Here is a 25,987-nt window from a genome sequence, read left to right on the forward strand (position 1 = left end):
GAAAGTTTAAGTGTGGGCTTTAGTTGATATAACACTCCCGTCACGGGGTGCATTCTACGGCGGGGGTTGCATTCTCTACCACCAGGAGGCGGGATTACTGCGAGCCTCACACAGTGCGTCTTCGCAGCAGTTTTATGATTGCTCAGCACAAGAAATACTTTACACACATACAGATGTTGACAAAATACACTGTACATTATATACCTCAGCTAAATAAACTATGGAAATGTATAATATAGTTCATATAGCAATACGGTGCAACTGCACAGCAGGCCAGCCGAGTCTGCAATCCATGTTGAGGCTCAACGCAGTGACGTGCCTCAACTGGCTGCTGATCACCGCACCGTCTCTTCTCAGTATTTGAACGGCAAATGTGAAAATTCAGCGATTTTGAATAAAAATAATCTAAAACTGGTGAAGTTAAACGGAAAATAACTTTATAGTATAATCACTGAATACATATAACAATTTAATTAATTTTTTTTCTTTTTACATTTTTTTTCTTTCCATGATGGTAGGTGAGGCCCCGCCTCACCTGCCTCTAGTTACTGCACGTCACTGATATAGAGATATATTGTAATCATTTGAAGTAAATAATGAAGATTAAAAACCAATTAGGAACAAAAAATTCAAAATAAAAAAAATTAACTAAAAGCAGTCTTTTTCTCACAATGTGTCGACTTCTTTCTTATAAAATTGGGAACAATTTCTCACATTCTTTCTGTTTCTGTAACATTGCAATATGTTCTCGTAAAATTATTACTTTCTTATGTATTGTCCTTGTAAAATAGTGACATTGTTTTGAGTAAAGTGATGACTTTTGTCATCATTTTGCCGAGTCAAATTCCGATTACTATTATAATGTTGCCAACATTTGAAAGTTTTCTTATAAAATTGGGACTTTTTGTCGAGTAAAATTGCGACTCTTTTCATAAAATTGCCAACATTTCAAGCTTTTCTTGTAAAACTGCGACTTTTATTTCACAAAATTCCAACTTTTATCATAGTATCGCACACATGTTCAGTTTGTCTTGTAAAAGTTTGACTTGCGTTGAGTAAAATTACGACTTTTATTATAATACTGTTTTTCTTGTGAAATTCCGACTAATTTTTCACAACAAGCTATTTTATATTTGCATAGTAATATATATATATATATATAATTAATGTTGTAAATACAAATCTTTATATATCTAGAAAGGGTGGTCCTAAAGAGGTAGGCATTTTTCGGAGGTCTCGAGAAGGTTACAAATACAAGAATGTGTGTGTGTGTGTGTGTGTGTTTGTGTGTGCGTGTGTGTGTGTGTGTGTGTGTGTGTGTGGGCTCTCCCCCAGGACGAGAACAACGGATGATGATGTCCACAAACAGGCGTGGCCCCCCAGCGTGGTGCTGAGGAGCACTCTGCTCACACACACACCCTCTCTCTCTTTCACACACACACGCACACACACACACACACAAACACACACACCAACCTCCATCCACTGACAGTGTGACTGTCCTGCCTGACGTGGAGATGAATTAGACGCACTTCACCTTATGGGCTGAATCCCCCACCCAAAAAAAAAACCATCCGCTTTGGATTTTGTGTGAACTTGGACGAGCGGAAAAGAAAAGATGCGGAAATACATCAAGTTGTTTGCGTGCCTGCTGCTTGTGTGTGAAGATGCAGCTTCCCAGAGCAAGGTAAGAGGACACAGCATTGTAGATTGTTTGTGAATCTTTTTGAAGCATTCATGGTAGAATGAGTAAAAAGTGTGTCAAAAGTCAAAAGTGTGAGGGAGCTGATGCCACTTGTGTGGGTGAAGGACGCCACTTGTAATGTCTGACTTCCTTTGTTTGTTCAGCTGTTGGACTGCAGGGACCTTCATGTAGGACACTCACAACCAAAGTCCACATGCGGGGAGATGTTAGCTCATTTAGCACATTGTTTATTATTCATTATTATTATTCTGTACTGTAGATGAATTAAGCAAAACATTTAAAGCCTGGGTGTCCAAAGTGGGGCCCGCGGGCGTCTTCAATCATGAGAGACGTCATGTTTGTATTTAGGAATCTAGGTTTTAATTCGGGAGATTTCAATTCATTTTAAACATGAATTTATATGCTGCTTTCTTGCCATTTTGTGGAGAACATGAGTAACATCAGACCAACGACCACTTAATATGCTTTGAAGTATGTAAACAACCTTCCCTAGTCACGGTGCCAAAAAAACAAAACATGAACCAACACAAAATGCCAACACACATGATACAATATAACACAATTTGTGGATATTATAAAGAACGACAATGCACCATCAAAAAAAGTTAAAGTAAGTTAAAGTACCAATGATTGTCACACACACACAAGGTGTGGTGAAATATGTCCTCTGCATTTGACCCATCCCCTTGTTCACCCCCTGGGAGGTGAGGGGAGCAGTGAGCAGCAGTGGTGGCCATGCCCGGGAATCATTTTGGTGATTTAACCCCCAATTCCAACCCTTGATGCTGAGTGCCAAGCAGGGAGGTAATGTGTCCCATTTTTATAGTCTTTGGTATGACTCGGCCGGGGTTTGAACTCACAACTGTCAGAACTAGGTCTGTGGCGTGGTTTGCTCTCCCGTGGTGCAAAAGAAATGGAACGGACGTGGCGAGCAGGTAAAGACATATTTAATTAATACTATAAACTCAAACAAAAAGGTACAAACAAAAGGCGCTCACAGCGGAGGTAAAAAACTTGACTAGAAAACAAAAGGCGCGCACAATGGCGGAGAACTATGAACCTTAAACAAACAAAAACTTACGTGACAAGAGATGAAACAAGAACTAACGTGACAAGGAACTGTGGACATGGCATGAATGGGTGATGTCGCCAGCACGAACAACAGAAACAGAAAAGCCTATATAGTGACATGATAAGTGAAAACAGGTGCGTGACTAACTGTGAACAGGTGCGTGACATGACTGTGAAAACGTGAGACAGGTGTGTGTGAGTCCAAACGTGGAACAGGTGAAACTAATGGTTGCTATGGTGACAAACAAAACCAGGAAGTGAAACAAGGAACTAAGGAAGTGTCCAAAAAACAAAACAGCACATGGCCAAACAAAAACATGAACACAGACATGACAGAACCCCCCCCTTACGGACAGATCCCAGATGTCCAAAAACAAAAAACAGGATCAAGAGTCATGGGAGGGGGGGAGGGGGACATGGCGGTGGGTCGCCAGACCAGGTGTCCCCGAATCCACCGGGGCAGAGTCAGGTGGCGGCGGCGGTTAGACCGCCGCTGAACCTGACGAGGTGGGCGACCTGGGAATGGCCACATTCGTGGCAGACGAGGAGGTCGGCGCACCTGGCGTGGCGGACGCCCATGGAATGGCCACATCCTTGGCCGACGAGGAGGTGGGCGCGTTGTCGTGGCAGGCGGCGAAGCTTGGCGTGGTGCGTCAGGCGGCGAAGCTTGGCTTGGTGCGTCAGGCGGCGAAGCTTGGCTTGGTGCGTCAGGCGGCGAAGCTTGGCTTGGTGCGTCAGGCGGCGAAGCTTGGCTTGGTGCGTCAGGCGGCGAAGCTTGGCGTGGGGGGTCTTTGTCTTGGCCTTGGCGGTCTTGGTCTTGGCAGCGTGGGTCATGGTCTTGGCAGCGTGGGTCATGGTCTTGGACTTGGCGAGGGTCTGGGTCTTGGACTTGGTCTTGGACTTGGACTTGGCGTGGTTGGTCTTGGTCTTGGCGTAGTTGGTCTTGGACTTGGTCTTGGTGTGGCGGTGCTTGGACTTGGTCTTGGTTTGGGTCACTTGGCGGGTCTTGGTCTTGGTCACTTGGCGGGTCTTGGTCACTTGGCGGGTCTTGGTCTTGGTCACTTGGCGGTTCTTGGTCACTTGGCGGTTCTTGGTCTTGGTCACTTGGCGGGTCTTGGTCTTGGTCACTTGGCGGTTCTTGGTCTTGGTCTTGGCTTTGGTCTTGGCGTGGGGCAGCCACGGGCGGCACTTGGCGGCGTGGGGCAGCCACGGGCGGCACTTGGCGGCGTGGGGCAGCCACGGGCGGCACTTGGCGGCGTGGGGCAGCCACGGGCGGCACTTGGCGGCGTGGGGCAGCCACGGGCGGCACTTGGCGGCGTGGGGCAGCCACGGGCGGCACTTGGCGGCGTGGGGCAGCCACGGGCGGCACTTGGCGGCGTGGGGCAGCCACGGGCGGCACTTGGCGGCGAGGGGCAGCCACGGGCGGCACTTGGCGGCGAGCAGGTACTGGCGGCGCTTGGCGTGGAGCAGGTACTGGTGGCGCTTGACGTGGAGCAGGTACTGGTGGCGCTTGGCGTGGAGCAGGTACTGGTGGCGCTTGGCGTGGAGCAGGTACTGGTGGCGCTTGGCGTGGAGCAGGTACTGGTGGCGCTTGGCGTGGAGCAGGTACTGGTGGCGCTTGGCGTGGAGCTGGGCGTGGAGCAGGTGGATCTTGGCATGGTCGAAAAACTGGTGGTGGCGGCCGTGCTGGTGGCTGTGGCTTGGCAGGTCGAAAGACAGGTGGTGGGGGTCGTGCTGGAGGCTGTGGCTTGGCGTGACGAAAGACTGGTGGTGGGGGTCGTGCTGGTGGCTGTGGCTTGGCAGGTCGAAAGACAGGTGGTGGTGGTCGTGCTGGAGGCTGTGGCTTGGCGTGACGATGCTGACCCACCCCACCTGAACAATTCCCAGCCCTAGCCCCCCCCTCAAGGAGCGGATCCCAGACGCGCTCCCCGCGGTCTGGAACCGTCTTTTGGGGTGGGCGGAGGGGGTTCAGGAGGAGGGCAGAATCCTCCCCTCTAAATTGTCCAAAAGGTCTTTCGTTCCCCCCCACCTGGGCTTTTGTGGGTGAAAAAAAAAATTTCTGACTTGGGCGTGGCATGAGTCCTGGGGGGCGGGGCATGAAAATTGGGTGACTGTGATTGACAGGATCTGATTTCTAAAAACATGTCTTGGTAATATTTAATCATGGATTTAGAGTCTTTGGTTGGATGTGGCTGACAAGAAAAAGAGTTCAGGGGAAAAAAATCCATGACGTCACCCACTGGCAGCGGCGTGACGTCGTCCTGGGGAAGCCGGGCTGGCTGCAGCTCGTTTCCGCCCGGAGGGGGAGGAGCTTGCGGGAACGATGCGTCCTTTCCAATGCTTGTGGAAGCCCTCCCTGACGTCCTTCGTTGGGAGCGGCGCTTCCGGGACTGCGGTGACGCAGCGCCATCCTCGGACCAAAGGGAGCTGATCGGCACCAGTTTGCCGGTCGGACCCCACATGAGATCCCTGCGCTCCATGGGGGAATGGCGGAGTGTCTCGGCTTCCATGGCGCGCAGGACCTCCCACGTTACCTCGTCAAAATTGTCCCATTTTTTTGCGGGAGAGCTCTCGTGATGGCGACATCTGTCAGAACTAGGTCTGTGGCGTGGTTTGCTCTCCCGTGGTGCAAAAGAAATGGAACGGACGTGGCGAGCAGGTAAAGACATATTTAATTAATACTATAAACTCAAACAAAAAGGTACAAACAAAAGGCGCTCACAGCGGAGGTAAAAAACTTGACTAGAAAACAAAAGGCGCGCACAATGGCGGAGAACTATGAACCTTAAACAAACAAAAACTTACGTGACAAGAGATGAAACAAGAACTAACGTGACAAGGAACTGTGGACATGGCATGAATGGGTGATGTCGCCAGCACGAACAACAGAAACAGAAAAGCCTATATAGTGACATGATAAGTGAAAACAGGTGCGTGACTAACTGTGAACAGGTGCGTGACATGACTGTGAAAACGTGAGACAGGTGTGTGTGAGTCCAAACGTGGAACAGGTGAAACTAATGGTTGCTATGGTGACAAACAAAACCAGGAAGTGAAACAAGGAACTAAGGAAGTGTCCAAAAAACAAAACAGCACATGGCCAAACAAAAACATGAACACAGACATGACAACAACCTACCGATCTCAGGGCAGACACTCTAACCACAAGGCCACTTAGTAGGTTTGTTATGAGTTATTAATTATATATCCAATATATTTTGTAGCTGAGATAGGCTCCAGCGCCCCCCGCGACTCCGAAGGGAATAAGCAGTAGAAAATGGATGGATGGATGGATATATTTATATAATATGTACGTATGAATTATATATCCAATATATTTATATAATATATATATATATATATATATATATATATATATATATATATATATATATATATATATATATATATATATATATATATATATAAACATATATATATATATATATATATATATATATATATATATATATATATATATATATATATATATATATATATATATATATATATATATATATATATATATATTAGAGATGTCCGATAATGGCTTTTTTGCCGATATCCGATAGTCCAATATTGTCCAACTTTTAATTACCGATTCCGATATCAACCGATACCGATATATACAGTCGTGGAATTAACACATTATTATGCCTAATTTTGTTGTGATGCCAAGCGGTAGAAAATGGATGGATGGATGGATGTTGTGATGCCCCGCTGGATGCATTAAACAATGTAACTTTACCATGAATTGATTAATGTGGACCCCGACTTCAACAAGTTGAAAAACTTATTCGGGTGTTACCATTTAGTGGTCAATTGTACGGAATATGTACTGTACGCAATCTACTAATAAAAGTTTCAATCAATCAATCAAAAACAAGGTTTTTCAAAATAAGAGAACAACTTCAACTCCAGCTATGGAAAAAAGTGCCAACATGGCACTGCCATATTTTTATTATTGAAGTCACAAAGTGCATAATTTTTTTTTAACGTGCCTCAAAACAGCAGCTTGGAATTTGGGACATGCACTCCCTGAGATAATCCTGATACCCACTACAACTATGGGAAACACTGTACTTTGACTTTCACAAAGTGCATTATTTTTTAATTTTTTTTAAACATGCCTCAAAACAACAGCTACAAAAACAATGAAGGCACACAGCTTCAGTCCAGAGTATACTAGAGCAGTGGTCCCCAACCTTTTTGTAGCTGCGGTCAACGCTTGAAAATTTGTCCCACGGAAGGAGGGGGGGTTTATATATATGTATTTTTTTTCATAAAGAAAAACAATCTGGTGTGCTTACGGACTGTATCCTTGCAGACCGTATTGATCTATATTGATATATAATGTATATATTGTGTTTTTATGTTGATTTAATAAATAAATAAATAAAATTAAATTTAAAAAAAAATATATATATATATATATATATATTTTTTTTTTTTAAACGACAAGGAAGTGAACACAAATACCTTTTTTCCGATATATGATCAAAATAATCCCACACGGTGGAAATCTTTCTTTTTGCCTGAGGCTGCTTCATTATCTCGGACGACGATAAATTACAAATGACCAACGACAAAAGTGCGGCGATTCTGTTGGCAGCAGCATCTCGTTGACAGATGTGCTTCCTTATAAACACAGTTTGGCGCGCCGGCGTCAGTTCGACACAGTTCGCGTATCGGTCACGTGACCGAAACAGCTCATGATCGGTCACGTGATTTTCTAAAAGCGGCACGCGCACCGACACAGGGTTTTGCTCTATGAGCTCGACGCATGCGCCGATGCATCGGTGTTGCCGGACCCATCACTAATATATATATATATATATATATATATATATATATATATATATATATATATATATATATATATATATATATATATATATATATATATATATATATATATATATATATATATATATATATATATATATATATATATATATATATATATATATATATATATATATATATACGTATGATTATTTTTTTGGTAAAAATATTTGCCAAAATTGATATTATTTTATTTTTTATTTTATTCTTAAAACATTTTCCTCCAGTGCCTCAGTTATTGTTGTTCGTTTCGATCATTCTGCAAAATTGAGCACCCGAACAAAGACTTCAAAATAATCCATGGTATACATAAAATAATCCACCTTTGGGCCAAAGAAAGTCTACCTCGAGGCTGTCCAAAGTTTTTCACTGAGGGGCCATTTTGATATTTTTCATTTTTAAGACCAATACAATATATATTCTAACCCTTACGGCTCCCCTCAGTTTTAGTGAACGTTAAAGGTCCCAGGGACCCAAAACGTTCTCAGTCATCACAGTGTTAAAAATAAGTAATTTGTAAATATATTTTTTACTTTATATTTATAAATGTATAGATCAACTTAAGATCTATCCGTTGCAATTAAGGGTCCTATTGGAATTGCTTTTAAGAGGCCCCTAACATGCATGGAAACTCACCAATTTTTGCAAGTACATCATGTCCAGTGAAAAAATGTATATTTGTGGAGGCCCAAGCACAAAATTTTAAATTTGACTCACTAGCACCCCTTTAAAAATGTATATTATATTACGATACAATGTCATGATTTATTAAATGATTTCATTAAAATGTGTGTCCGCATTTCATGCATTACTTTTATCTCTCACACTTAGACATCAAAGTCAGAGGGCGGATTCCAACACCTGATTGGTTACCGAGCGCTTCCACTTGAACCAGAAAAGCAATTATTGGTCTACATTTGTGTTAGCCCCGCCCACTGACATTGATTGCTTACTTTGACCGATATAATAACTAAATGGCACATAGATGACACACATATTTACATATATCTGTATGTGTGTGTATACATATTATATTAATATGAGGTAATATGTAAAATGTGACTCCTACCTTGTTTACTTTCGTGACAACCCTCTTAAAATGTTATAATCAATCAGAAATATCAAACAGCTAAAATGCACCAAACATGGATAAGTGTGGGGAGATTGTCTTACATGTTTCCCATCATGCACTCTAATGGATTTATATGGGTGTAATTTTTTATTTTCTAATAGTGTTTGGACGCTTTTCATACTATCTACAATGTTCAGTGAGCAGATTGTGTTGTGTGTGACCATATGTGTTGACCTTTATTGTTATTTGCACTTTTCTTTTACCATGACTCGGGGAGGTTGTTTGGATTGTGTCATATAAGTAAATGCTGTTTTTTCAAAGTACTTTCATGGGTCATTGATGTGATTTACTCACATTGTCCACAAGATGGCAGCAAATAAATCACATTCAGAGGTCGCCTGGTTTTTAAGATGAATTTGAAAGCGCTCCACGGTGCGATGCTTTGTTCAACTCACGGCGTCTCACAGGCCAAATTGTAGACGCTGGCGGGCCGCATTTTGCACCGGCAGTAGTTTGGACACCACTGTACCAGATACATTAGTTGAAACAGACTGTTGTCAATTTAGTGACAGCTATATACCAGGCTACTTTGAACCATGGTACCGTTTAAAAGTCATACCCATACAGAGCACTACCAAAATGGCCGCTTGAAACCCATAATGCATAAACAAATTAATGCATAAATTAAAGTTGAAACCATAAGTTACAAAGGTACGCCGAATAATGACGTCCATAGCTTGAAACATTTGTTAAACACTGCTATAGTATGAGTCAATATCATCCAATTAATAAATCTATCCTCAACACTCAAGTGAGAACACCTATAGTGTCAAATGTTGAGAATGTAAGTAAATATATTGCTGAATGTAGGTTAAAGTACCTAGTCTTGACTTATCTGTCCCACTAGACGGGCAAATACATAATGTCATCCGTTTATGGAGAACTGAAAAGTAGTATACAGGCTAACCCTTTCTGGTTTACTACATTAAACTGGTATGACTTCCTTTACTCACCATTATTTAATAGACAATTGTAGATTACTTGTAGCGAAGTAATTTAAAGTTTAGGGTCATACTATTACTGCATAAATTGGTTGTCGGACATGACACAGTCTCTCAGGGATTTTGCGGGGAGTTAGAGTTAACCTTGACCCTCCATTAATAGGTGGATCAAGGTGGTACATGGCGTACCACGTAATTGGGCTACACTGCACACCGGATACAAGAAGCTATGCTAACCGCTAAGATAGAGCTTGTCCGTCCTAGGCTGCCCACTAGCCCCCGGGGCAACGGAGACCGAAGTGTCCGGTACGTTGAAAACAAGAGGGAAACATCGACAACACAAAATGAGGACCACTCCTGCAACCAGCAGCCACTACAGCCACGCCATATACAGTAGTGTTTATTAGGGGTGTAAAAAAAAAAAGTTTTTCAAATGAATTGTGATTCTTATTTGTAAGAATTCTTAATCGATTATAAAATAAATAAATAAATAAATAAATTATATATATATATATATATATATATATATATATATATATATATATATATATATATATATATATATATATATATATATATATATATATATATATTATATATATTTTATTTTAATTTTTTTTAAATTTTTTATTTTTTATTTATAAAAATTAAAAAATATATATATACAGTATATATATTTTTGTTTTATTTTTTATTTTTATTTTGTTTTATTTTATTATTATTATTATTATTTATTTTTTTATCTGTCTTGTCCAGCCACTCAGACAAATCATATTGCTGATGTAGATGATCTATATCTGCTGTACATATTTACTTCAGAAAATATATTTCTCTGGTACACCTTGTTTTGTATTTGACTTTGTCAAATGTTTGGGTAGAATTTTATTAAACAAAACCAGCTTTCTTTTTAGTGTAACAAAATTATTGATTTTATGAAGGAATGTACTTAATCATAGAACTGGCACTCAATGTTATTAAAAAGTATTGATTTTGAATCGAGACTCGAATCGAATGGTGCAGCCCGACTGTATGTCAAACAAACCTGACAGGGAGATGATGGCTCAACTCTCTCTTTATTAACCAGCCAAGACAACAACAACGACAAGCTCAACTGTGCTGTGCCAACACACAGAAGTCCCTTTGGTGCCCTCACAAACGATCAGAAATCACAATAATTCTTAACCTTAACAACCACCTTGCCACAATGCTAAACATTCAAAAACCGCAAAGGTCGCAAATAAAGCGGTTCGTACGTAAATCGCGGTTCCACTGTAACATTCAGCTCTGTGAGTCGGGGGAACTCACTGCAAGAGAAATAAGTGAATAACATTCCAGAGGGAGAAGAGAGTGGTTCTCCGCCTTGTTCATCGGGACAATGGCGATGGACTGAATGCCGTGAGAAAAAGAGAACAGCTGGAGGACAGAAAAAATAAACAGCAGCTGTTTCACACTCGGCTCCTTTCAATGCTTCTATGTTGATATGTCAGCTGTCCCTTATTGGGGAGATAAAACACTCGTTAAGCGAAGGCTAGTTTGGATTTTAAAACGTGCTAGCTCGCGTTCTACAATGTTGGAAAGTCCTGAGAAGTATTCCATGTCACATCCTTTGCATGTTTTGAATAAAGATGCTTTATTTTAGCACATAACACTGATATTACATACTACATACTACTATATACAGTGTAACAGAAGGACCTCTAGATCAGAGGGGCGCCCATACTTTTTCCACTGAGGGCCACAGACTGACAAATCAAAGAATGTGGTGGCCATTTTGGTTGTTTTCACATTCAGAACCATTACAATATATAGAATAGAATAGAATAGAATAAAAAGTACTTTATTGATCCCTGGGGGAAATTCAGCACCCCAGTTCGCTCACAATAGACAATAATTATAATAAATAATATAATATATACAATATATTATATATATATAATATATAAATAATATAAATATATTTTACATATACTCTACATTTAAGTGCAGTCAAGGAACATATGCATTATATTATTGGAACTATCCATCCATCCATTTCCTACCGCTTGTCCTTTTTGGGGTCGCGGGGGGTGCTGGAGCCTATCTCAGCTGCATTCGGGCGAAAGGCGGGGTACACCCTGGACAAGTCGCCACCTCATCACGGGGCCAACACAGATAGACAGAACTACAAAATGCAATATCAGTCGAAATTTCCTGTGAATGTTGAAGGACCAGAGTCACTCCGAAATGCTAACAGTTACCACGCTGGGCAGATAGCATCAAGTAGCATGCTAAGGTTAGCATGTTAAAATGCTAACTGTAACATGCGTCGCCTACCAAAATATTTTGCTCTGAGGTGTCTACCTGCGAAATTGTGTTTAAAATGCTAGCCTGCTAACGTTAGCATGCATCCAGTTCCCCCCCAAAAATAGCTAAAAACAAAATAGCTAGCATACTAACATTAGCATACGAACAAGTATCATTCCTCAAGTACTAAAATATTTGACGCTGAGGTGCAAAATTAGCCAAAAAAAAGCTAGCATGTTAGTATTAGAATGCCAACGACGGATGTTTAGAGCTACAAATGGCCCCTGGGCCGCACTTTGGACACCCCTGCTTGGGATACAACTTTAATTGGTTCTGTGGCGCAGCTTGCACCTAAAGAAAAAAACCAAAACCCGTATTGCTTGTTGTGCTTGGCCGCTCCAAAACATTCCCATTTTAACACGTAACATGTCTTTTGAAAAGAAAAACACGTTTTTAGATAACACATACTGATAAAAAACAATGCAAAGAGAATGTAGTACAAACAAGTTACAGTAGTATCATGAAGTAATGTAACAATAATATACAGTGTTTACCCTGGAGAGTGGACTTCTATGTTAGCTCCTCCCAGCAGCTTCTCTGTCAAACACACCATCAGCAGCTTCCACATATTGTCATGGATTAATGTTGAGCTATTATCCTAACGTTCTTGGCTGGCGTTATCGATTCATTCTGCTTCAGTATGGTGCAGGCTAGCAGTGCTACGCTCCAACTGCTTCACCAAGTTAGCTAGCTAAAAAAAACTCATGTTTTTGATGATTTATTTCTTTAATTCAATGAATATCATCCACTTCTTTTCAGCACTGTCCTTCACACTCACTTTCTTTCCATACTAGGAAAAACAAAGTTATGTCCATCATTAGCTATAAGCTAATGCTAATGCTGAGACGGGGTGTTTTGTTTGGGTCTTACAGGGTTCACTGTGACGTTTACTACGCCAACTAGAGGTGGGAGGCCCATAACAGCAATTTCAGCTCTGTGGGATTGATTGTAGCTTTTCTTGCTGTATTTCCAGTACTCGGAAGGGAATACAAGGAAAGTGTTTATGTGGGGATACTGTGGATCTGGAACTTTAATCATGGCGGGCGTAATAGGAGTCATCATGTTTACCAAATGAAGTTTCGTGTTCAAAATCCATGTGATTAAAATGTGCAGTAGGGCTCCAGCTATCGATTATTTTAGTAATCCAGTAGGGATGATGTTTGATAAGAAATGATCGAGTTCGAGCCTATTATCGAATCCTCTTATCGAACCGATTCCTTATCGATTCTCTTATCGAGTCCAGATAGGTTGTTGTATATGGAAAAAAACACACAATATTTGGTTTAACAAAAGCTCACTTGTATTATATAAGAAAATCTAATCTAATCTAATAAATAAGTAAATATTGACCGTTACACCCCCACTAAAAAAAAATATAAAATAAATAAAAATTGACTGTTGTTACCCAAAGTATATTAAGTGGGATTTTTCAGAAAAACAAATATATACAGTAACACAAAAACAACCTGTCTCTGTGATCACTATAGGTGTATAAATAATAATATAGTGTTAAATAAAATCAGTCCCTTGGGCACAAAACTGAAAATAATACAGCTCTCCAAAAAGTGCACTTCTGCTGCTATTTGACATAACTGTTTGTTATGATGCTTTGACATTTTTACACTTTATTTCCTTATTGAAAGAAAATTCTATGAAGAGAAAAGTTGTTTGCAAATGTGGTTACAATGCTAAAAAATGAAAAGTTAAAGGCCTACTGAAACCCACTACTACCGACCACGCAGTCTGATAGTTTATATATCAATGATGAAATCTTAACATTATAACACATGCCAATACGGCCGGGTTAACTTATAAAGTGACATTTTAAATTTGCCGCTAAACTTCCGGTTCGAAACGCCTCTGAGGATGACGTATGCGTGTGACGTAGACCGGGGAACACGGGTATGCCTTCCACATTGAAGCCAATACGAAAAAGCTCTGTTTTCATTTCATAATTCCACAGTATTCTGGACATCTGTGTTCGTGAATCTGTTTCAATCATGTTCATTGCATTATGGAGAAGGAAGCTGGGCAAGCAAAGAAGAAAGTTGTCGGTGCGAAATGGACGTATTTTTCGAACGTAGTCAGCCACAACAGTACACAGCCGGCGCTTCTTTGTTTACATTCCCGAAAGATGCAGTCAAGATGGAAGAACTCGGATAACAGAGACTCTAACCAGGAGGACTTTTGACTTCGATACACAGACGCCTGTAGAGAACTGGGACAACACAGACTCTTACCAGGATTACTTTGATTTGGATGACAAAGACGCAGACGTGCTACTGTGAGTAGGCAGCTTTGGCTTCTAAACATTTGATCGCTTGACCGTATGTGCGCAACTTTTTTTTGCGTATGTACGTAACTTTTTTAAAATATATAAGCTTTATGAACCTTGGGTTAGGTGAACGGTCTTTTGGGCTGAGTGATTGTGTGTGTTGATCAGGTGTTTGAATTGTATTGGCGTGTTCAATGGAGCTAGGAGCTAGCATAGGAGCTAGGAGCTAGCATAACACGTACCGTACCGTACGTGCGCGTCACGTACGTAACTTTTTTTAAATATATAAGCTTTATGAACCTTGGGTTAGGTGAACGGTCTTTTGGGCTGAGTGATTGTGTGTGTTGATCAGGTGTTTGAATTGTATTGGCGTGTTCTATGGAGCTAGGAGCTAGCATAGGAGCTAGGAGCTAGCATAACACGTACCGTACCGTACGTGCGCGTCACGTACGTAACTTTTTAAAAATATATAAGCTTTATGAACCTTGGGTTAGGTGAACGGTCTTTTGGGCTGAGTGATTGTGTGTGTTGATCAGGTGTTTGAATTGTATTGGCGTGTTCTATGGAGCTAGGAGCTAGCAGAGGAGCTAGGAGCTAGCATAACAAACACGCAGGTGTTATTATGCAGGATTAATTTCTGGCATATTAAATATAAGCCTGGTTGTGTTGTGGCTAATAGAGTATATATATGTCTTGTGTTTATTTACTGTTGTAGTCATTCCCAGCTGAATATCAGGTACCGTGAGTATGCAGCCTTGGCTGCTAAACATTTGATAACTTGACCGTATGTGCGCGTCACGTACGTAACTTTTTAAAAATATATAAGCTTTATGAACCTTGGGTTAGGTGAACGGTCTTTTGGGCTGAGTGATTGTGTGTGTTGATCAGGTGTTTGAATTGTATTGGCGTGTTCTATGGAGCTAGGAGCTAGCAGAGGAGCTAGGAGCTAGCATAACAAACACGCAGGTGTTTTTATGCAGAATTAATTTGTGGCATGTTAAATATAAGCCTGGTTGTGTTGTGGCTAATAGAGTATATATATGTCTTGTGTTTATTTACTGTTGTAGTCATTCCCAGCTGAATATCAGGTCACCCCCGGCTCTCACAGCATCTTCCCTATCTGAATAGCTTCAACTCCCCACTAGTCCTTCACTTGCACTTTACTCATCCACAAATCTTTCATCCTCGCTCAAATTAATGGGGAAATTGTCGCTTTCTCGGTCCGAATCTCTCTCACTTCATGCGGCCATCATTGTAAACAATAGGGAACTTTGCGTATATGTTCAACTGACTACGTCACGCTACTTCCGGTAGGGGCAAGCCTTTTTTTTATCAGATACCAAAAGTTGCAATCTTTATCGTCGTTGTTCTATACTAAATCCTTTCAGCAAAAATATGGCAATATCGCGAAATGATCAAGTATGACACAAAGAATAGATCTGCTATCCCCGTTTAAATTAAAAAAAATCATTTCAGTAGGCCTTTAAAGCTAAAAAAAGAAATACACTTTATTGAGTTAACATTATTTCTTTATAGGGGGAAAGATGTGATGTTATGAGCTAGGCTAGGAATATTACAACTACACTACCCAGCATGCAACGGGAGTGACGAGCATGCGCGGTAGCCCCGAAAAGTGTTGTTGCATGTCGTCACGTAAGAATGAGGTTATGAGCACGCTGTGAAAGTAAACGTCAAGAACTCAGCCAACACGCCTCGTCTGCATTATTTATAATTAGACAGACAACACATATGCAGTGTGATTTTGTTTTGTTTACAAGGAAAGAAAAACAAAAGTTAAAAAAGGGAGATCATGTCATATATGTTGTTTATATATGTATGTGCTGCGGTTGCTTTAAGAACGTTGCGACAGCTGCTGTAAAGGAGGTGCGTTGCTAGCCTGGTTGCTATGTTTCCGGTTGGTCGTAAAAGTGTTCGTCATGTGTTTGTACTCTGCTCAAATCTCTCAGTAAAGTTATTCATTGGATTATACCTTTTGTTTTGAACTTTATTACACCTTGGAGCGTGGTCCATTGTTTTTCCTGCTTTCGGTATCTGCGCCTAATGACTGAGCTACGTGACGTCATTTCTTGTGATGTCCCACGGGGCATTTCTGGTCGGGACGGGAGTCGTTCCGAGGGATTCGAATAAAGAACCAACTCTTTTTCTTTACTATAGTGGTCTCGATAACGGGTACCGGTTCTCAAAAATGGATTCGAGTCCGAGGACTCGGTTCTTTTCTTATCGAACAACCGGGAAAAACCGGTTTCGAGTATCATCCCTAGTAATCAATCGATTATTTTGTAGCCTCAATGCGTATTTTATAGAAAATAGTTGAAAAAACAAATTATTATTCTACTTGCCATAACCGTCATTGTCTTCTTTTACCTTTTATTTACCGTCAATTTAGCCTTTACCTTGTTTTACTGTCTTTCACCTTCCATTTAACTTGTTTACATTCTGTTTAACTTCCATTTACCTTGGTTTACCTTTTATTTACCTGTTTTACCTTTCATGTACTTTCAATTTACACTTGACCTTGTTTTACCATCTTTCACCTTCTTCTTAACTTGTTTACATTCTGTTTTTCTATTTACCTTTTGTTTACCTGTTTTACTTTTTATTTACCTTCAATTTACCCTTTACCTGTTTTACCATTTTCACCTTATTTTTAACTTGTTTACATTTGACCTTATATTACCACTTTTTAATTTCCATTTAACTGGTTTAGCTTTTATTTACCTTATATTCTACTTGTTTATCTTCTTTTACCTTTTATTTCCTGTCTAATTGCATTTACATTTTTTTACCTGATATTAAACATTTAATTGTCATTGTTTACCTTTAACTTTTTTACCTTTTTCTAACTTGTAGTTACATTTTACCTTTAATTTACCCACTACTTTATTTTACCATCTATTTACCTTGTTTTACCTTATTTTCCCTTCAACTGGCCTTCTCTCACCTATACCTTTGAATACCTTCTATTTACCCTTTACCTTCTTTTACCATTTTTTACCTTCCTTTTACCTTTAACCTTTTTAACCTTCTATTTAACTTGTTTTACCTTTTTCTTACCTTCAAATTACCTTTGACTACCCTTTATTTACCTTCAACCTAACTTTTTATTTATTCTTTTACTTTTTGTTTACATTTGACCTCTTATTCATCCTGTACCTTCTTTTACCATTTATTTAACTTGTTTTATCTTTGTTTACTTTCTATTTAGAATGTATTAATTATTGTTTACCTTTTATTAATTTATGATTTACCCTTTACCTTCTTAACTTTTAATTTAGGTTGTTTTACCATCTATTTACCTTAGAATGACCTTTGTTTACCTTTTATGTATGTTTTAACTTCTTTTTCACCTTCTTTTACCTTTTATTTACATATGACCTTCTTTTACCATTTAACTTGTTTTACCATTGTTTGCCTTCTATTTACTTTCCTTTTCTATTGACCTTATTTTAACCTTTTAACTTTACCTTTTTTTTTACCATCTATTTAACTTGATTTACCCTTATTCACCTTTTATTTACCTTCTAATTACCTATGATTACATTTGTTCACCTTTTATTTACTTTCTATTTCTCTTTACTTTCTTTAACCTTTTATTTACATTTTACTTTTTATTTACCCTTTACCTTCCTTTATCATTTAACTTGTTTTACCCTTGTTTACCTTCTATTTCATGACACACCCGGCGTGGCGAAGTTGGTAGAGTGGCCGTGCCAGCAATCGGAGGGTTGCTGGTTACTGGGGTTCAATCCCCACCTTCTACCATCCTAGTCACGTCCGTTGTGTCCTTGGGCAAGACACTTCACCCTTGCTCCTGATGGGTGCTGGCTAGCGCCTTGCATGGCAGCTCCCGCCATCAGTGTGTGAATGTGTGTGTGAATGGGTGAATGTGGAAATACTGTCAAAGCGCTTTGAGTACCTTGAAGGTAGAAAAGCGCTATACAAGTATGACCCATTTATCATTTAATTTATTTATTGACCTTTTTCCCCTTCTCTTCCCTTCTATTAACCTTCTTTTAACCTTTTACCATCTTTGACCTTATATTTAACTTGTTTAACTTTCTTTTATGCAGATTTGATGTAGTTTTGATCTTTACACTCCACCAAATGGTACGCCAAAGAATCCCTTAATGAAAGTACAGTGTTGTATATTCTTATATTCAAACACAGTGTTACTGTGCACACTGTGTGCAATGTTACATTGGTCAAAAGTATTGAATATACTTGTTAAATGAAACCTTTGCCTTGTGTTTAATGATTACTTGGGCCTACTATGCTACTATATTTCAATGTTGCTCATTATGGTGGTACTTGGCGAGCCAAGTTTTTTCTGAGGTGTTACTCGGTGAAAAAAAGTTTGAGAACCACTGGATTAAACATTGCAGCCCTAAATTGCAGTAGACTATGGAGGCCTGAAGGTACGATCATCTCCTTTGCCAACATGGCGACGTAAACAAAACTAGTCACGTGATGTCTGGAGCTCCAACAAGGCATCTTGAGCAAGGCAGCGAAAGCTCACCCTGACGTCTCTTCTTGCATGCCTGCGTGTGTGAGATCCGCTTTAATTGGCTCGACTCCACCTCCCAACTGACCCATCAACACCACTTAAGTCCGCTGTGCTGGAAAAGAGGTATGTGAGGAGGGCACCGTCTCCGCTGCGGAGGAACGTTCAATGATTCATTAAAAAAAGATTGTGTGTCCAGTACCAATTCCAAGTTACACGCCGGTTTTGTGTCTCGCGGACCGTTTAACGACCTGATGCCAGACTGGCAGTAACAAGAAACAAAGCCCGTTGGCACCGTGGGAACCTGCTTGGTGGTTCCCTCATGAACAGTTGCTCAGTCTTCAGTGTTTACGCAATGAAATGTGTGGCCTGAGAAGTTCTTCAATTGTCTTTCTTGTTTTAGATCAATTGCAAAATGCATGAAAGGACATTCTACACTCAATGTGAAATATTTCAACATTTCACCTGTCCGTCGTACAATTACTGTACGTTTTGTGAATGCCTGACATAACTTTGTCTTGCTAGCAAGATCTTATCAGGACCGTCATGTCTCTGTGTGGTGACTTTCCGTCTCACCTGCATAATAGAAAAACCTGAAAGGCAAAACAAATGTGTTTGGAAATTAAGGATGGGCATTGATGGGAACAGAGTTTTACATTTCGATTGTCATGAAAAATGTCCACATTTATAAGAGCTGATTATTATTTTTGATGCACTAACAGCAAGAAATAACTGCTAAAGAAGGAGCTAACAACTCACTTTTTGTCTCGATACATCTTACTCTGTTAGGGCAAAAAGGGTGGAGTGCCATCGTCAGAAGGGTGTGTCATCAGAGGGGTTTGTCATCAGAAGGGTGTGGCGTCAGAAGGGTGTGTCGTCAAAAGGGTGTATCGTCAGAAGGGTGTGTCGTCAGAAGGGTGTGTCGTCAGAAGAGAGGGTCATCAGAAGGGTGTGTCGTCAGATGGGAGTGTCGTCAGAAGGGTGTGTCGTCAGAAGGGTGTGTCATTAGAAGGGCGGGTCATCAGAAGGGTGTGTCGTCACAAGGGTTTGTCATCAGAAGGGTGTGTCGTCAGAAGGGTGTGTCGTCAGAAGAGGGTCATCAGAAGGGTGTGTCGTCAGAAGGGTGTGTCATAAAAAGGCTGTGTCATCAGAAAGGTGTGTCATCAGAAGGGTGTGTCGTCAGAAGGGTGTGTCATAAAAAGGCTGTGTCATCAGAAGGGTGTGTCGTCAGAAGGGTGTGTCATCAAAAGGCTGTGTCATCAGAAGGGTGTGTCGACAGAAGGGTGTGTAATCAAAAGGGTGTGTCGTCAGAAGGGTGTGTCGACAGAAGGGAGTGTCGTCAGAAGGATGTGTCATCGGAAGGGTGTGTCGTTAGAAGAGGGTCATCAGAAGGGTGTGTCATAAAAAGGCTGTGTCATCAGAAGAGTGTCATCAGAAGGGTGTGTCCTCAGAAGGGAGTGTCACCAGAAGGATGTGTCGTCAGAAGGGAGTGTCGTCAGAAGGGTGTGTCGTCAGAAGGGCGGGTCATCAGAAGGGTGTGTCGTCACAAGGGTGTGTCGTCAGAAGGGTGTGTCGTCAGAAGGGTGTGTCGTCAGAAGGGTGTGTCATAAAAACGGCGGAGCAGGCGGAAGACGGTAGATTTAAGAACTACCACGGCTGCGATGGCGGAAGAAGGCTGCAGCAGAAAAGGGTCCCCAGTCGTCTTGAACTCCATGCCACTGAACCCTGACCCGATTCTGTCAAGGATCGTGTGGTGACTGTCTGTGCACCAGTCTCCCCACGTAAAACTAAGTCACGCACAGGCATCCTCCATAAAGGGATACACCCCTACCAGGAGGATCGATATACTCGTTCGAGTGACCGCCGATGATCTGTCATCAGAAGGGTGTGTCGTCAGAAGGGTGTGTCATCAAAAGGTTGTGTCATCAGAAGGGTGTGTCGTCAGAAGGGTGTGTCATCAAAAGGGTGTGTCGTCAGAAGGGTGTGTCGACAGAAGGGAGTGTCGTCAGAAGGGTGTGTTATCAGAAGGGTGTGTCATCCGAAGGGTGCGTCGTCAGAAGAGGGTCATCAGAAAGGTGTGTCGTCAGAAGGGTGTGTCATAAAAAGGCTGTGTCATCAGAAGAGTGTGTCATCAGAAGGGTGTGTCGTCAGAAGGGTGTGTCGTCAGAAGGGTGTGTCGTCAGAAGGGTGTGTCATCAAAAGGGTGCGTCGTCAGAAGGGTGTGTCGACAGAAGGCAGTGTCGTCAGAAGGGTGTGTCGTCAGAAGGGTGTGTCGTCAGAAGAGGGTCATCAGAAGGGTGTGTCGTCAGAAGGGTGTGTCATAAAAAGGCTGTGTCGTCAGAAGGGTGTGTCGTCAAAAGGCTGTGTCGTCAGAAGGGTGTGTCATCAGAAGGGTGTGTCGTCAGAAGGGTGTGTCATCAAAAGGCTGTGTCGTCAAAAGGCGGTGTCGTCAGAAGGGTGTGTCGACAGAAGGGAGTGTCGTCAGAAGGGTGTGTGATCCGAAGGGTGTGTCGTCAGAAGAGGGTCATCAGAAAGGTGTGTCGTCAGAAGGGTGTGTCATAAAAAGGCTGTGTCATCAGAAGAGTGTGTCATCAGAAGGGTGTGTCGTCAGAAGGGTGTGTCGTCAGAAGGGTGTGTCATCAAAAGGGTGCGTCATCAGAAGGGTGTGTCGACAGAAGGGAGTGTCGTCAGAAGGGTGTGTCGTCAGAAGGGTGTGTCGTCAGAAGAGGGTCATCAGAAGGGTGTGTCGTCAGAAGGGTGTGTCATAAAAGGGCTGTGTCGTCAGAAGGGTGTGTCGTCAAAAGGCTGTGTCGTCAGAAGGGTGTGTCATCAGAAGGGTGTGTCGTCAGAAGGGTGTGTCGTCAAAAGGCGGTGTCGTCAGAAGGGTGTGTCGACAGAAGGGAGTGTCGTCAGAAGGGTGTGTCATCAGAAGGGTGTGTCATCCGAAGGGTGTGTCATCCGAAGGGTGCGTCGTCAGAAGAGGGTCATCAGAAAGGTGTGTCGTCAGAAGGGTGTGTCATAAAAAGGTTGTGTCATCAGAAGAGTGTATCATCAGAAGGGTGTGTCGTCAGAAGGGTGTGTCATCAAAAGGGTGCGTCATCAGAAGGGTGCGTCATCAGAAGGGTGTGTCGACAGAAGGGAGTGTCGTCAGAAGGGTGTGTCGTCAGAAGGGTGTGTCGTCAGAAGAGGGTCGTCAGAAGGGTATGTCGTCAGAAGGGTGTGTCGTCAGAAGGGTGTGTCGTCAAAAGGCTGTGTCGTCAAAAGGCTGTGTCGTCAGAAGGGTGTGTCATCAGAAGGGTGTGTCGTCAGAAGGGTGTGTCATCAGAAGGGTGTGTCGTCAAAAGGGTGTGTCGTCAAAAGGCTGTGTCGTCAGAAGGGTGTGTCGTCAAAAGGCTGTGTCGTCAAAAGGCTGTGTCGTCAGAAGGGTGTGTCATCAGAAGGCTGTGTCGTCAGAAGGGTGTGTCATCAGAAGGCTGTGTCGTCAGAAGGGTGTGTTATCAGAAGGCTGTGTCGTCAGAAGGGTGTGTCATCAGAAGGCTGTGTCGTCAGAAGGGTGTGTCATCAGAAGTTTAAGTTTGTTGTTGTTGCTGGGGTCATCAAAAGATGCGCAGATGCGGTTGAGGGCATCTGGCAGGGAGAGGTCCTTTGGGCATTGTGCATTCAGAGTTGTGTCATTACTGATGCACTTGATGCCGTACCACATGCTTATGTACTTGATGTACGTATGGTAATGAGTTCAATCCCAGGGATTCTCTGCTCGGCATCCTCTTTGTGGACCTTGGACGTATGCTTTGTAATTCTCGTTAAGTATGTGCATGACAACCATTAAGTCAACATTAGAGCATGGAAATAGTTGTGCATTACATTTCTTCTGTCCACGTCTTGGAGTTATAGTCATGGACTGGACTAAAACAACCAGGAAGCGACTTGTGTAATGACATGTCTTTCTTGTGTTGTTATTTTACCGTGAAACTGGAGGAGCTACAGTTACTCACAAAAAGAACGGCAAATATTTTAAACACCTTTTCATGGGACAATACTGAGGAAATGACACTTTGATACGGTGTACTCAGCTGGTGTACAGGTGTCATTTTACTGTCCCCTCAAATAAGTTCATCTTTGTGAGTGCCAGATTCGTTTCAGGGTGTTTGCAATCTTCTTATTAAAGTTAAAGTTAAAGTACCAATGATTGTCACACACACACTGGGTGTGGTCAAATTATCCTCTGCTTTTGACACATCACTCTCACCCCCTGGGAGGTGAGGGGAGCAGTGAGCAGCAGCGGTGGCCGCGCCCGGGGATCATTTTTGGTGATTTAACCCCCAATTCCAACCCTTGATGCTGAGTGCCAAGCAGCCTAGAACTAGGGATGGGTACTGAATTCGGTACTTTTATGGGCACCGATCTAATTCTATCGGTACTGCTGTGTATGGTTTCACGTAAAATCAAACAGTGGCATACTTCAAAACCTTTGTTACACGTGACGTCACGACTGGTTGCAGACTAAAAACGGGCTCACGTTAACCATTAGCCAAGCAGCGCTCGGGGCGGACTCCGCCAAACACCCTCGAAGTAATGTCGCAATTTTCAACCCCCGACAAAGCAGGTATGCTCGGTAGAAAAAAGCTCCGACGTAAAGTAAGTGTGCTTTTATCCAAAATGCGCTAGCTTGATGCTAATTTACATTGACGGGCTATGATTAGCATTAGCGGTTTTACATGGCGATTTCAACACCTCCAAATTTGGTCATGATAACTGCAATTAAGACGAATGTTACAATCAAACAGCTGGTGTGTAATGAGTACAATACTTACAGTATAAACACTTTGTGGGGCACAACATAACACATTCAACTTCTTGGAAAACATACCACACATAGCCTACACAGCACTGCCATCTGATGTCCTGGAAGTGCAACTGCATTGCGAATGAGACTCAAAAAAGAACACAAAATATAACAACGTTACATTACAAAATAACATTTTATGATTAAAACAATGAACATCCATTGACACACGCAAAAGTACAGTGTTGGTTACCATGAGGTGCCATGTTGAATATCCAGTGAGCAGTCTGAAAGTGTGTGACACTCCACACCAAATGAACACATCTGCTTCCCATTCACACCTGTGACCTTGGAACACTAACGAGTCACATGACACCGGGCTAATTGGGCCCAATTTAGACATCTTAACGTCGGAGTGTACTTATTTTTGTTGCAAGCAGTTGAGACATTGAAGGTTATACACAGCATATAAATTATTCAAGCTGTACACCAGGGGTGTCCAAACTTTTTCCACTGATGACCGCACACGGAAAAATTTTAGCATGCGGGGGCCATTTTGATATTTTTCATTTTCAAACTATAACAAAATATATGGATTTTTATTGTTTTTAACCTTTAGGGCTCCCGGGGACCATAGAGGGTCTCAGACATTAAAACGTTAAAAATAAGTCAAATTATTATTTTTTTATTGTATTTAACGCTTACAGTGAATCTCTATATCAACTTCAGGTTGATAAAAAGTAAAAAAAAAAAAAAAAAAAAAAAGGTTTTATGCCTTTTCTGTCAAAGAGAACTTTGTTTTTTATAGCAAAACTGGAAATTTGCAGTATTTAGTAATTAGAGCTCTAAAAGATCAATAATGCAGGACACCATTGATTTTAATTATTTAATATTTTTGAGAAATCTGTGAAAATATTAATAAAATCCCACTAAATATGTTTGGGATCCAAAAGGTCCCCCACTCATAAAGTGATACCTTTTTATTAGGTTTTTTTTTACTTTCAACACTTAAGTTACGAGATCAACTTCAGATATATCTGTCGATTTTACGTTTGAACTATTATTTTGTTTGTTTTTATGCTCTTTTGTCAAATAAATCTTTGATGTTTTTATATGGCAACCACACAATATATGCAATATTTTTTCCATATAACACATTTTAAAGTGACATTTTTGAAGTAATTGGAGCCTTGAATAGGTCAATAATTCATTATCAACATAGATTTTTTGTCTTTTTTTTTTGGATGAATGGCAAAAAAAAAGAAAAATAAAGAAAGACAAAATAAATAAAAACAGCCTGCATGGCAGCTTTGTGTCAACATTGCAACTTTTTCTCGTTAGATTTCACCTCATTCCACTTTTTTAAATGTTTTTTTTAATTTTTGCAATACTATCAATTTTGAAATTTTTGCAGAATGTGTGGCGGGCCGGTAAACAATTAGCTGCGGGCCGCAAATGGCCCCCGGGCCGCACTTTGGACACCCGTGCTGTACACGCACTATCAATGCATCAAAGTGTCTTTCCTCTAGTATTGTACCATGAGAATAGATTTGCAGAAATGTATTCACAATACGAGTTTATTTGGTTCTGTGCTGTGGCTCGTAAATAAATCAAAAAACAAAAAAAAAGTTTCACCAATTGAAATCCATGTCTGTTTCCCACAAAACATCACAGTTTTAACCTGTAACATGCCTTTTGACAAGAAAAACTAGACACAATACAATCGAGCAGGCGTGTCAAAGTGATTTTAGCTCAGAGGCCACATGGAGGAAAATCTATTCCAAAAATCATGGCGTGATAACGTAAACATTAAGACAAATTCAGATTGTTTTCTTTGTTTAAAAATAGAACGAGCACATTCTGAATATGCACAAATCATGATGTCATTTTTACACTCACATGTTGTGGTTAATAGTAGTCTATCTTCATTTGTGGTTATTTATACTTTCTTAATAAATGATGGGATAATGTTCATCAGTCAAATAGGTGCAAATAGGTGAAATTGAGTCTGGCAGACATTCAAAAGTTTTTAATCTATCAGAAGATTAAATGAACAATAATAGCAGGATGTTATTAATGTCATTTACTCATTTTCCTCAACTCATGTACTAACATGTGGTTTATTATGTACATATGTAGCACCATCTGCAGCAAAATGCGCTATAGCAGCAGGGGATACAAATAATTGCTATTGCGACATCCAGTGGACACATTTAGAACAGCAGTTTTTTTCATTCAAAAATTTCAGCTCATTTTTATGCTTAGCAAACTCATACCGCGGGCCCGAAAAACGTGTTTGTTTGACACCCCTGCCTGAGAGGGCGGACTTCTATGGTATCGACTTCCAGCTGCTTCTCCGTCAAACAC

At 41.1% G+C, this 25,987-nt stretch overlaps 1 protein-coding gene across 1 annotated transcript in view; it reads left to right on the forward strand.

The window, feature by feature from the left end:
* The first annotated feature begins 1,449 nt into the window (after positions 1-1,449).
* LOC133632899 (olfactomedin-like protein 2A) overlaps positions 1,450-25,987 on the forward strand; it is an 89,006-nt gene continuing 64,468 nt past the window's right edge. The window contains exon 1 of the mRNA XM_062025712.1: positions 1,450-1,687. Within this exon, the coding sequence (XP_061881696.1) occupies positions 1,619-1,687 (69 nt within the window). The 5' untranslated portion in view covers positions 1,450-1,618. The remainder of the gene's footprint in view (positions 1,688-25,987) is intronic.

Source organism: Entelurus aequoreus, linkage group LG17 (genome assembly GCF_033978785.1).
Source record: "Entelurus aequoreus isolate RoL-2023_Sb linkage group LG17, RoL_Eaeq_v1.1, whole genome shotgun sequence".
In the NCBI taxonomy this organism is placed as follows: domain Eukaryota; kingdom Metazoa; phylum Chordata; class Actinopteri; order Syngnathiformes; family Syngnathidae; genus Entelurus; species Entelurus aequoreus.